The sequence below is a fragment of the Sparus aurata genome, chromosome 9 (genome assembly GCF_900880675.1).
Source record: "Sparus aurata chromosome 9, fSpaAur1.1, whole genome shotgun sequence".
NCBI lineage: Eukaryota > Metazoa > Chordata > Actinopteri > Spariformes > Sparidae > Sparus > Sparus aurata.
Genome location: NC_044195.1, coordinates 6744460 through 6758599, shown reverse-complemented (window position 1 = coordinate 6758599; position 14140 = coordinate 6744460). Strand labels below are relative to the sequence as shown.

Here is a 14140-nt window from a genome sequence, read left to right as displayed (position 1 = left end):
ATCTCCAGCAAGCCACATGCTCATTGAGACATGCCCCCACCCTGGGTCTCGATTCCTGGGTTCCTAGGTGCTCTAGCCATAGCATGGCTGCAGTTGAAAAGTTGCATCCTAAGTATTTTCCTAACCACCATTCCTTAACCCCTCTGAAGATGGAATACTGAAAGTGTTTCTTTTATAATTTTCCATTGTGTTCTTATTGTCTTGTGTGGTTTCTGGGCTTCTCTTCTCAAAGGTGTCGGCGTGTAGTTTGATCATAAAAGGAGTCTGCGGAGTCAAAGCGGGTGGAATGAAGAAGCAATCTTTATTGAAACAAAATCTAGCGCCTTGAGTCCTGATCAGAAGCGGCCGCGTTCTGATAGTGTCAAATCTGTGGACAAAACTATGCCAAAAAATGCTCTGCCCTCTGCTCCCTCAAAACCTCAGCCTGTTGCTCTTAGGAGGTTTTTCCAAGTGCCACCCCCTGTCTCTACTCGTAGGGGCCTTCTTAAAGTCCCTTGGGCTGTACCTGCCTAATCCTAATTGGTCATTGCGGTGGGTTGAGGGTCCATCTATCCAATCGACATGAAAAGGAGGTGGTCTATCTCTCTGCTCATCTCCCATAAATGGCTAAATCTGTTACTGTCCCTCCTTGGGTGTTATACTCCAAAATTACCTAAATGATCTCTCTATCCTTTTCTGGAGATGTACACGTTTAGATATCTTCCTCCACCTGGCATAGGAGTCAGGCTCTGTTTTAGTCCCTATTGTGGCCTTGTCTCCTGCTAACCTTTGACCCACACACAGCTGAATGCTGCCTCCAAGGTCCCTTGGAGCTGTGAGGCCCGTATTATCTACATTCCTTAACTTACACAAAGAGGAGCAGGTTAAATTTAAACTGAGTTGAATTAAAGGCCAGAATGTGTTGCAGTCCAGACACCTCACTTGTTAAATAGGCGTTATGAAAAATGATTGATTGATGGTTTTATGAGGAAATGAATACTGCTGACATACACTTGGATAGTGGCTAACCAAGAGATGAAGCTGTGGATGAACTTCATGATGTGTAGTGATTTATTTTGTCAATGGCATTGAGATTGAAACTCTCCCAGGACATTCTGTCCTCATATGATGGATGTCAATGTCATACGTACCCTGTGTGAACATTTAGGTCTGGATAAGGGCAAAAGGACGCCTGTTCTATAAGATTATATCTCATGGTCTTGACAACTTAGCAATTCCAAGCTATTGTAGATATTTCTACGGATGCTGACAAACCATCATATGTGTAAACTTGTAGGATGGCCTTTCACCCATCTTTGATAATTTAACTTACTGTCTGCTGCCCATTTTCTTTCTATTTGTCACTTGGCCAGAGGTGAGAAGCACAGTAAGTAAGAGATCGAGGATCAACAATGAGGGATGATGGCGAAAAGCAGGTGGTCATCTAGAAGGTGAATGACGTGTGGAAATTGGTGAGTGCTGAGTTTTTTTTTGGGCTGCTCTTGCATCAGAAGGTGAGATGAACGTTGAAATAGAAAGAACCTTTTCCCTGAAAAACCCACAAAGAACCTTAGGAAATCTGGATGTATGGACAGAAATTTGGATTTGGCCAACCAGGTGCCATGACAGGCGAGATGGATGAGGTTGATGGCATTGATAAAATCCAGATTAGGGACAAGGTGGTTGATGAGATGAGAGTCTTATGGTCTCTTCTTGCCAGAAAATGTCCTTGTGGCAGTGTCAATAGGACTGATATCAGTCAGTCAGATATCAGAATCAGAATCAGTATTCCTTTATTGTCCCACAAACGGGGAAATTTGTTTATTGCTGAAGGAGCTACCCAGTCATGAGATAGTGACCTGCAGGGGGTGGGACTCCTGCATCAGCAGCGAAGACAGCTTGTCAATCATCCTGCTCTCTCCCACCTACTGCACTTGATCAAGAGGGCATACCAGGATGGAGCTGGTGTTCTTGATAAGTTTATCAAGTCTCCTCATGCTTGCTGCTGAGATGCTGCTGCTCCAGCAGACCACTCCATAGGAAATAGCTGAGGCCACCATAGAGTCATAGAAAGAAGTCAGGAGTGCCCCCTGCACTCCAAAGGACCTGAGCTTCCTCAGCAGATGAAATCTGCTCTGACCTTCTTGTATGTTGCTGCAGTATTTTGCAGTATCTTGGGAATGCAGGGCTATAGAATGGACTAATCACTAACAGGCTGGGCACACTGGATCCCTGTGCGCCCAGAGGGAAGGGGGACCAATTGAAAAGAGTATGAAAACAAGAACCACGGAGAGAACAGGGTTCTTCCTCTTGCTTCTTGATGTGGATCAACACATGAGATGGGGTATATGAGTAGCCTTCACATCGCAGAAAGGACTTCAAGAATTTCACAGCAGAAGTTAACAGAGTTAAGAGCACAATGGATTAACCATTTTTACCAACCAATTGTGGATTATAATTTGAACACTGTTCACTCTGCTGGCATGAAATTTAGACTATAAGGAAATTGGGGGACCTCAAATGGGGTTGTGAATTACCACAAGGACTTTGACTTTCAGCAGGAAGGGAATGGCCTATTGAGCTCCACAGCCTGACTGTTTCAATCTCTACTAAATGTAAGCATTTTAACCAGCCTCAGATCTCTAATCTCTTAATCATTATTATATACCGAATTAGGTGTCATGTTGGTAGATCTGTTTGTTGTTCTTGTCTGGTGTTGTCTTGTGGGTTCTTGTATTTGATTTCCATGTCTTTGTATCTTGTCTTGTGTCTTGTTTTTCCATGCCCTCATGTGTCCTTTAAGTTCTCCTGTGTATTTTCCTATGTTCCCTCTGGCTCCCTCTATTGCTTTGTTCCCTTCATGTTCCCATGTGCTCCTCCCCTTCGTTATCTCACCTGTTGGTCCACCTCACCTGTTCCTCGTCTTGTCATCAGTGTCTGTGTATTTAGTCTCTGTGTTCCCTTCACTCCTTGTCTGGTCATTGTTCTTGTCAGCTTCTGTCTTTGTCCATGCTCCAGTTCATGTGCCTGCTCCTGTCTGTTCCCTGTTCCCCCACGGTATGTGTTTTTGGATTTGAGATTTGCATTTTGCCTTTTGATTTGAACTTTGCTTTTGATTTGAACTTTGTGCTATTTGGTTTGTACTTTGCCTTGCTTTCATTTGCTACTTTGCCTCTTGCCTTCGTTTTGTCTGCTTCTGTTATTCGTGTCCAGCTTTACAATTAAGCTCGCTTTTTGTTTCCCCTAGTATTGCCTCTCGTGTATAACTGCATTTGGGTCCACCTTCCCCTTTCCTTAGTCTTCCCTTTAACCCCCCACCTGACATTAGGATTTTTAACAATAGGTATTCTTGATGACAATTGTTATTTAGAACTGTAGGCTTTGCCCTTGCTAAAACTATGCAATAAAACCAACATAATGCAGTTAAAGTAGAAGTTATGGACATTGATTTCATGATTCTTTGATGGAACTAAAAAGTAGGTGATGAGTGTGCAAAACATCTTAATGTTCTTAAAGGATACTCTAGCCTTACACTTTGAAACATTACATATAGCTCTTAAAATAAAAAAGGCAGTGGCTGTGTCTGATTCGAGGGCTATTCAAGTCAGGTGCCAAGCCAGTGGTCGCAGGGTAGACGTTCAGACGTAGGCAGTGAGAAACTACAAGCAGTCCCTATTTAATTCCACTTTAAAGTAACACCTTGTAGATTTAGGGACCTGACCCTTATAACGAGGGCTGGTCGAGTACCTTTTTCAACAGTAGAGACCTTGGGATCTAATAAGCATAAATGTATGGTTTGGCAATGTTGTCTAGCAACACCAATGTAGTCATTGTATCATGTAGCACAGCCATTACACAGGGAAACAGCCATTATATCGTGCCCGTCAGTAAGTATACTTACTCCTCAATATTACAGGAAAAAAAAACCTTCATTTGTACATATAAATATCATGTATTTATTTGATTCTTTACATACTCATTGTGATTATCATAATCACAGAAGACCACAAAAGGTTAACAACTCAAAGTATTCACAGTGTAATCGTGGTGAAAGTTTTTTTTTAAACACACCAAATGTTCTTATCTTTTTGTCAACTCGCAATATCCAGTAATGATATTGAAAAAACTGTGTGCATTGTACTACACATGGTGTTAAAGATGTGTACCAGTACGCACAGTCTCATGAGTAGTTTACATGTTGCGCTAATGCTAACTAGTTAGTGATGCACCTGCTAGCTTACTCCCAGTGCAATATTTCGTTGTTATTACTTCGTATAGTAATTTTTCCACTCTTCATTACACAGATCTGAATGATTGCAGTTGCATAGCGTTGTGATAACAACTGTGTCTTGCTGATTTTGTACCAGGTAGGCTTTGTTAAATGTGAGATGTATATAATGTTGATGTAAGGTTTCTGTACCAAGTAGGCTTTGTTAAAGCTATGGTCTATGATCTGAAAGACGATGAGAACAATTTGAAAAAAGCACCCCCCCCCACACACACCCCTCCCACCGAGCTCGTATAGCCCTCCCCTCTGAGCCTCCAGACACACCCCTTTCAGCAGAGCAGAGCAGAGCAACAGGCCTGCCAGCAGAAACCAAACATGGCGCCAGCTTTGAGTAAAATATTGGATTCACAGTCACAACTTCCGCAATAAAACCAAAGATTACCTGTTCAACATAAACTCCGCTGTATCAGCACCGCTGCTGCAGCCTGAGCGGGGTCGCTCTGCACACTGCACACCGCGGCTCCACTAATTCCCAGTAGCCTAACTTGAGGCGGCAACGGGAATGCGATCACTGCCGGTACAGGCACCGCTGCCATTAGCGGCGCCGAGGAAAGCCTCAGAGCTGGAGGGAGACTGGTCGTGCCAGTCGACCCAGCACAGGGCGCTGTGGGTCGGGGAGAGAAGCAGGGAGAGTTGGGGTCTGGAGCTCGGCGGAGCCGCGGTGTGCAGAGCAACCCCGCTCAGGCTGCAGCGGCGGCTGTGTGTCGGGAGACTCGACGCGGCACCGGCACCGGTAATAACAGCGGCAACACATGCTGTGCTTCTGTACTGTGCTTCTCTGAATCCTGGTGGGGCTCTCAGCAGCAGACCGGCCGGGGGTGGGGGGGGGCAAGCAGACGCTGAATTCATGAGTTCATGTGTCTGTGGCTGAGCAGCTCAAAGCGGTTACAAACCACTTGTAGTTTCTAAGGTCCCGTCCAGACGACAACGCCGTTTTGTGAAAACGCACATGTATTGTATCGTTTTAGCAGACCATCCATACAGATCCTGAAAACGCACTTTTTTGAAAACGGGTCTCAGGGTGGAGGAATCCGAAAACGCAGCCCTCCCGTTTTCATGTGGACGACGAATCCACATACTTTCCAAAACGATGACGCCATCACCCCACCCCGCGAACAACAACAACAACAACAACAACAACAACAACAACAACAACAACAACAACAACAACAACAACAACAACAACAACAACAACCTCCAGAAAATATTGAGCCTTTCTTGCAACTTACTCGCCTTGTAGTTGAGTGTGAGTCGTAGCAGCAGTTCGACCTCATTACCGGTCCACACAAACGATTCTGGTTTCCTTGCACTAGCCATTTTCATCTTATTCTTGCCGTGTTCGGTTTCTCCGTCTACTGTCTGTTTGTTTACAGCGCTCAAGCTTGATGCGCATGCTCCGTGTCTTCTTCTCCGTTTTTGGTGAATGTCAAGCGCCACCTATTGGCTTGTAATATGAACTACAGCGTTTTAGGTCGTTTTCAGTGAAGATGTGTGGACGCAAATACTCTTAAAACGATGACGAGGAAGACGAAGAAAAAAAAGATCGTTTTCACCCGTGTGGACGGCCCCTATGTGGAGGGGAGTGGGGATGAGGCGGTACGTCTCAGGACAACGGGGAGTCGAGGGGATTGGATGTTTTGAAGTCTTTATTTCATTGTTAAAAAAAAAAAAGAATAGCTCTCATTGTTTAGTTGCTCATTCAGTAAGAATCAATTGACTGTGTCATACATAATATTACCACTATACGATCACATGGTTGTTTATATTGTAGAAGTATGGAAAAAGACTAATAATACTGAAATGTATTTTATACTAGTCTTTTGTGAAAGTAGAGGAAAATACTCCCGAGCTGGAGATCTGAATGATTGCGGTTGCATAGTGTTGTGGATAACAACTGTGTGTAACTTGTCGTGAAAGTCCGACCTCAAAGTTACAATGGTTGCGTCACCTAGGCTTAAGCCATCTTCTCGCTGCAACTGGTGTTGAATCCTGCATCTAGTCAGGAGCAGGTGTAAAGTCAAAATTGAGTTGGTGCAGTGTACTCATCTGTACAGCTACTCAGCAGTTAACAAGGCAGATAATTTATCTGGTCACAGTACTCAACACAATGGTGCAAGGAGGACACAAATCTTTTATTAGAGATGGCAGTTCACTTTATCAAGTTTCCTTCTACCTGAAGAACTCACCATGATTTTATAATGGAGTCTCTCTGGCATTACACTATATTAGCAGAGCAGGGAGATTGTAAACAATGTGTCTTCACTTTTCCAGCAGTTGTGTAACAACACAGGAGATTTACCTTGATGTTGAGAAGCAGCAGCCTTCATTAATGACAGACTATTGTCTACACTTTACATTTAATGTCAGTTAATCAACTGACTCTCAGCCCAGCTGCATGGGTTCCTCACTACAGGACAGGGAGATGTTGGGACACAGGGTAGCTTGGCTGACTGAGATGGGGATTGATGCTGCTTACTGGGATGGTTGTGAAGAGAGGAGCTCACTTACAATGCAAAGGCAGTTATGTAATTTACTGGTTAGGGTAATTGGAGAGCCTAGTCTGGGTAATCTCAGGCCACTAAAACACCCTTAAGCTGGTCAAAAACACTGCTGTTATAGGCTTCATCATTCAACCCAGCATTTGCAGCTACAGTCCTAAATTCCACTGAGTGCTCAGCCACACCCCTGCCAGGGTGAATGGAGGCAAATGGCAGCTCAAACAAAACAAATTTTCGTTTATTCCCAAACGTCCAGCAGATCCATTTCAGTAACATATTAAGTCCAAAAACACAGTATTCCATGATTAAATGGTGTCAAAGTGGCAAAATATTCTGATCTCGGATGCTTATTCATGCTTTTATCTGTCAAACTCATCCTCACAGAGACCATTGTCTTTCAACCCTGGAGATCCCGAGATGGCAGCCATTTCACTGGCAGCTCATTTGAGCACATATAAGCTTCTTTGTCCACCCTAGAGCCTACAATAACCAATGAGCTATCCTCTCTCCAGTATTATGTGATTCATTTCAGTTGTAAAAGCTTTACATTTGGAAATCAAGTTTATATAGTTCTATGCATGTTTTTCTTTTAATAGGCTTTAAGCACTTTTTTTGACTATTTTATATACACGGGCTAAATAAGGAAATAAAGAAATATGATGAGTTTTTGCCCATGTTACTCTGTTTAGTCTATCAGGGGTATTTTGAAGTGATACAATAGTATTGTTTTGCAAAGTGCCAGGATATTTCCTCAGCAAAAAAATTATGTTAAGTGTATTGTTAACCTTCTGGGGTCGACGGACGCCGCGGCACTTCTAAATCACGTGACTGATTTAAGATGACCTAGCAGCAAGACACAGCCTCAGGGACTCTCCAACTTCAACTTGTGTCGAAGGTGCGGACTTCAAACTATATACCTGTTTTTAAATTTTGTTGATAGGCCAAGTGAAACCGGACTTCTGATAAATAATTCATCCATCCATTTCCGTCCGCTTATCCGGGGCTGGGTCGCAGGGGCAGCTGCCTGAGCAGGGACACCCAGGCTTCCCTCTCCCCGGACACTTCCTCCAGGTCTTCCGGGAGGATCCCAAGGTGTTCCCAGGCCAGCTGAGTGAAATAGTCACTCCAGTGTGTCCTGGGTCTTCCTCTGGGTCTCGAGTCTCGGTCTCCCGAGGGAGGTGTCCCGGGGGCATCCGAAACAGATACCTGAGCCATCTCAGTTGGCTCCTCTCGATGTGGAGGAGCAGCGGCTCTACTCCAAGCTCCTCCCGGGTGACAGACCTCCTCACCCTATCTCTAAGGGAGCGCCCCACCACCCTGCTGAGGAAACTCATTTCAGCCGCTTGTATCCAGGATCTTATTCTTTCGGTCATGACCCAAAGTTCATGACCATAGGTGGGGGTAGGAACGTAGATTGACCGGTAAATCGAGAGCTTCGCCTTTCGACTCAGCTCTCTCTTCACCATGACAGACCGATACAACGACCGCATTACTGCGGCCGCTGCACCGATCGCCGGTCAATCTCATGCTCCATCCTTCCCTCACTCGTGAATGAGACCCCAAGATACTTAAACTCCTCCACTTGAGGCAGGAACTCTCCCCCGACCCGGAGGGAGCAAGCCACCTTTTTCTGGTCGAGAACCATGGCCTCGGACTTGGAGGTGCTGATTCTCATCCCAGCCGCTTCACACTTGGCTGCAAACCGCCCCAGGACATGCTGGAGGCCCTGACTCGAAGGAGCCAACAAGACCACATCATCCGCGAAAAGCAGAGATGAAATCCAATAGCTCCCGAACCAGACCCCCTCCGGCCCGTGGCTGCGCCTAGAAATTCTGTCCATAAAAATAATGAAGAGAACCGGTGACAAAGGGCAGCCCTGCCAGAGTCCAACATGCACCGGGAACAGGTCTGACTTACTGCCGGCAATGCGAACCAAGCTCCTGCTCCGGTCGTACAGGGACCGTACAGCCCTTAACAGAGGGCCTCCGACCCCGTACTCCCGGAGCACCTCCCACAGAATGCCACGAGGGACACAGTCGAATGCTTTATCCAAGTCCACAAAACACATGTGGACTGGTTTGGCAAACTTCCGTGAATCCTCGAGCACCCTGCGGAGGGTATAGAGCTGGTCCAGTGTTCCGCAGCCCGGACGAAAACTGCATTGTTCCTCCTGAATCCGAGGTTCGACTAACGGCCAAATTCTCCTCTCCAGTACCCTGGAATAGACTTTCCCAGGGAGGCTGAGGAGTGTGATCCCCCGATAGTTGGAACACACCCTCCTCAACCCTATTCAAAAAGGGGGACCCTTTGGCACCACGACAAGCCTTATGGCCACAGCTCAGTAAGAGACCTTATGGCCACAGCTCTGGGCGGCCGCGTGAACAATGGAAGTGGAGAACATGGTCCATTCGGACTCAATGTCCCCAGCCTCCCTCGGGATCTGGTCAAAGCTCTCCCGGACGTGGGAGTTAAAGACCTCCCTAAATAATTAATGCCATGCTTTTTCCTAAATATTGTTGTCATGTTTGGTGCACGTTTGGTGCAGGAAGAAACGGTATAGACAGGCTTTTCTCAGGAAAGTTTCTGCAAGTAGGAAGTGCTTGCAAGCAAAGAAATAGGTGACACCCCCTTTCTTGTTGGTGGAAAAATGCACCACATAAACCAATCGCAAAATGTTATGGCAAAGCACAGGATTTGGTTGCTGAGGAACAGGGGAAAGTTGTGGGAGACAGCTATAGCAATAGTGATAGAGACAACATTAGTGATAGCAAGTTTTGAGAGTTGAGAGATTTGTGACATTCAGCGTGTTTAGAGTGTATAGTTAGTGTATCATGTATTGTGTGGTCTAGTGTGTTTAGCAGAGGTGGGAGTAAGTCACATACGTGCAAGTCATAAGCAAGTCTCAAGTCTTAACCTTCAAGTCTCAAGCAAGTCCCAAGTTAACTGTGATAAATAAAGCAAGTCAAGTCGAGTCATTGCTATTACTCAAGCAAGTCAAGTCGAGTCATGGCTAAGATCAAACAAGTCACAAGAAGTTTGTATCAATGTATTCTTCATACCTGTAGACACAGTAAACAGAAGAGGGTGGTTAGTCAATAATATGATGTAAATACATAGTTGATAAATTTTAGAATTTTTTTTCAAACCCATGAATACAATAATAAGATTAAATTAATATCAACCCTGGAACTGCAGCATACTGGACATCCTGACAGCTGAGAATATTACTCTCAGGTATTGTTCCCCCTCTCCCTCTATAAAAGGATGCTGAAAATCACAGGACATGTCTGTTCTGACCTGAAATGTGTGTTTCTCTTCTATAAAATACATTCTACATCTCGGAGGCGACATCTTCACACATACGGCCCCCTTCTCCTTTCAAACGGGGCAGAGTTCCGTGGGAAACAGTAGGAGAGACACAGACACAACACCTGAGGGAGAAGCAGGTCTGTCGCGGACATGCATGAAAAAACAAGTGCGTCGCACCGAATGTGTGCCGATACGGTATCATGTTGGGTTGTGAGCGCGCATAATGCACGCCTACATTTAACATAATGGCTTTGAGCGCACTGAAGACGCTATAACTGAAACACACACACACGCTTTAACCAAGACGGCGGCCAAAATCACCCACGGATGAAATAATATTTGAATCCAAATTTGATGATTTTCGGAGCTCCCTCCATGCTGCCTCTGATCCTGTCCGCCATCTGTCAGGCTTGCACGCACCGCGTCATACAGTGGCAGAGGGCAAAGTATCAAAAACTAAACTAATGTCTCAATATGCGCAAAAAAGAAAGAAACAAAGAAAGACAAGCCAAGACTTTCGAGTCATCTGTGTCAAGTCTAAGTCAAGTCTCAAGTTATGAATGCAAAGTCAAAGTCAAGTCGAGTCTTTCATTGGTGTTAGTCAAGTAAGTCTCAAGTCCTCAAATTTGCAACTCGAGTCCGACTCGAGTCAAGTCATGTGACTCGAGTCCCCCACCTCTGGTGTTTAGTGTGCAGTGTATTTGTTTTTTGCTTTGTGTGTCAAAACAATGAGACTACTGAATGTGGAGCAGGCAGGAAACTCTTCTATGGTTCTCTTATAACAATTTATATTTGCATTCTAAGTTATAAAAATGGTTTGTTAAACGTGTGTGGTTTTCACAGTGAAACATTTAACTTCTTCCTACTTGGATTTTATGTTTTTTGCGTGATTTTAGGTCCAGTGTGTTGATACAGTGTGTCAAAAAATAAAAGTACAGTCACACATGTGAGGCTGTCCTGAAAAAAATGACCAGAAAAAAAGCAAGGTAAACTGGACGGGTTCATACACTGATTTTATGATTTCAGCGGCTGCTTTCAGTTATTTTAAACATTTCCATCACACTTTTCTCATGTTTTTTCTTTATTTTCATGACTATAAACTTTTTAAATTCTCAATGAAGGAATCAAAACTATGAAAGAACACATATGGAAGTATGTAATGAACAAAAAAGTGTGAAATAAGTCAAAACATGTTTTATATTTTAGATTCTTCAAAGTAGCCACCCTTTGCTTTGAATACTGCTTTGCACACTGTTGGCATTCTCTCGATGAGCTTCATGAGGTCACCTTAAATGTTTTTCCAACAGACTTGAAGGAGTTCCCAGAGATGCTGAGCACTTGTTGGCCCTTTTGCCTTCACCCTGCGGTTTGGGGTCATTGTCCTGTTGAAAAATAAATGATGGTCCAATTAAATGCAAACCGGATGGGATGACATGTCGCTGCGGGATGCTGTGGTAGACATGCTGGTTCAGTGTGCCTTCAGTTTTGAATAAATCCCAACAGTGTCACCAGCAAAGCAGCCCCACACCATCACACCTCCTCCTCCATGCTTCACGGTGGAACCCATGCAATGTAGAGAACATCCGTCCACCTTTTCTGCGTTGCACAAATTTGGACTCATCAGACCACAGCACAGATTTTCACTGGTCTAATGTCCATTGCTTGTGTTTCTTGGCCCAAACACATCTCTTCTGCTTGTTGCTTTTCCTTAGTAGTGTTTTTTTAGCAGCTATTTGACCATAAAGGCCTGATTCGAGCAGTCTCCTCTGAACAGTTGATGTAAAGAGATGTAGAGGGATACACCCAGCCACTTTTTATGACCCGCCTGATCCACTGATTGAGATCCTTGCACACACAGAGGGACGCAGCAGCACTTCTCCTCCTCCTTAGTTAAATATTAGTGTATTTTTTCACATGCAGTCAAACAGAGTTGTTGATGGGACAGATGATTTTGAAACGGCGGGGCAGAGGGTCCAGGAGCTGAGGACCCCATCCTTTTTCCTCAGTGAGGACTAGTAATACTGTTCAACATGTGTCGGGCTCTGGTGCACCTGGCTGTTAAAGGGAATGGGAGACAACACTCAGGTTACTTTAAATTATGTTCCACACAAAACACCCCCATGACTAATTCAGAGTCAAAATACCGCACTCAAAGTAAAAACCAATTTAATAACCTTTCGTAAGAACCCCCGAACCATGTCTGTACTCAAAAGGGTTCACCAACAACTTTGAATTTACTTTGGGACTTGACTGGGAAAAGTGTTTGGTGATAGGAACAAGTTCATGGGATTTCTAACAGCTGGGATAATGTCAAGTACACAAAGATTAGCTCAATAATATACTCAAGCAAAGAGCAACATTTACGACCTGAGCCCAGTTAACTTTGACCTGTGACATCTGGCAGAGCTCAGCAGGTTCTCCTCTCACTGGTGATGGAGACCTGGGAGGACACTGAACTCTGCTTTCCACAACTCCTCAACAGTTCCTGCAGGAAGACAATACATCCTCACTTTGAGACTACGCTGATTTCCATTCTGCTTTCCTTCAGCTCTCTGCTCACTGCAGCTCTTAACCTGCTGGTCATCATCTCTATCTCCCACTTCAAGTAGACATTCATTTATTTATAAAACAAATGAATAGCAGTAAAAAGTATTGAAATCTAAACTGTGAGAAATAGTAATATGATTGTTTTCCAGTCGTGTGCTCGATCTGCTGTTATCTGAATGACTGAATAATAATGATAAATTAATTCTGTTCTTCCTCTCCAGGCAGCTCCACACCCCTACAAACCTCCTCCTCCTCTCTCTGGCTGTCTCAGATTTCTTCATTGGCCTCCTCATGTTCTTTCAAATTGTCTTAATAGATGGCTGCTGGTACATCATGTGTACTCTTTATCAGTATTTAAATGATATTATTACCTCAGCTTCAACAGGATCCATGGTGCTCATATCTGTTGACCGCTATGTGGCTATTTGTCATCCTTTGCATTACTCCAGTGAAATCACACAAAAAAAAGTTCAGTTGTGTGTTTGTCTGTGTTGGATATGTTCTGTAATTTTTCAAAGTCTGATCCTGAAGGATGTATTGAAACAACCAGGCAGGTATCAATCCTGTGTTGGGGAGTGTATATATTTCATTAACTACATTGCTGGACTTGCAGATCTCACATTTTCCTTCATTGTTCCCATTACTGTTATTGTTGTTTTGTATGTGAGAATATTTGTAGTGGCTGTGTCTCAGGCTCGTGCCATGCGGTCACGTATTACAGCTGTCACACAATCAGGGAAAGTAACTGCAAAGAAATCTGAAATGAAAGCAGCCAGGACTCTTGGTGTTGTTGTAGTTTTGTTTCTAATATGTCTCTTCCCATATTATTGTGTTGAACATACAGGTCAAGATAACTTGCTCAATGATTCATCTTCTGTCTTTGTTTTTTGGTTGTATAGTTTTAACTCCTGTCTAAATCCTGTGGTTTATTCCTTTTGCTATCCTTGGTTCAGAAAATCAATTAACCTCATAGTTACATTCAAGATACTGCAGCCTGACTCCCGTAGGGCGAACATACTGTAGAAAGACACTACATGGAGCCTGAAATTGGACCCTGAGCATGGATAGACAAATGTACATGTCATGAGGGAGACTAATTAAATGCTACCATTTGATATTATCTAAGAATGACTGAGTTGAGAACAGGTAAGCAACTTGAGGTTTGTTAATTATCCATTATTTCTTTCAAAACAGCATCGGTTTAGCATGTAGTCTGTAAATATAAGGTGTGTAACCTTTTTTTGTGGTGGTGGCTGTCTGGTAAGCACAATGGAGTGAAGAAAACTGAGTTTCCATTCCCAACCTCTAGAATTAAAAAAAAAAAATCTACAAGAAATTCTAGAAATCCACAAGAAAGTGTTGGAAATTGTACTGTACATTTTATACTTGACTGAAGTCTGTGGCCCACAGAATTGAGCAGGTACTGTTTCTTCATGCGGGATGCAAGCCAGGTCTTCAATGCAGCCATTTGGTATGTGAACACCTACAAACACATATAAAGTGAAGATCCAAGAATTAA

At 43.9% G+C, this 14140-nt stretch overlaps 1 protein-coding gene across 1 annotated transcript; it reads left to right on the top strand.

Moving 5' to 3' along the window:
* Positions 1-12506: 12506 nt before the first annotated feature.
* Positions 12507-13644, top strand: LOC115588593 (trace amine-associated receptor 13c-like). Its single transcript, XM_030429265.1, has 2 exons — positions 12507-12679; positions 12843-13644. The coding sequence occupies exons 1-2, from the start codon at positions 12507-12509 to the stop codon at positions 13642-13644; spliced, it is 975 nt and encodes a 324-aa protein (XP_030285125.1).
* The last annotated feature ends 496 nt before the right edge of the window (positions 13645-14140 follow it).

Bases quoted from the DNA above. Each gene is read 5' to 3' on its own strand.
- LOC115588593 (XM_030429265.1), top strand. From the start codon at position 12,507: ATGGAGACCTGGGAGGACACTGAACTCTGCTTTCCACAACTCCTCAAC. The intron at 12,680-12,842 runs GTAGACATTCAT...CTTCCTCTCCAG, and splicing joins ATCTCTATCTCCCACTTCAA to GCAGCTCCACACCCCTACAA.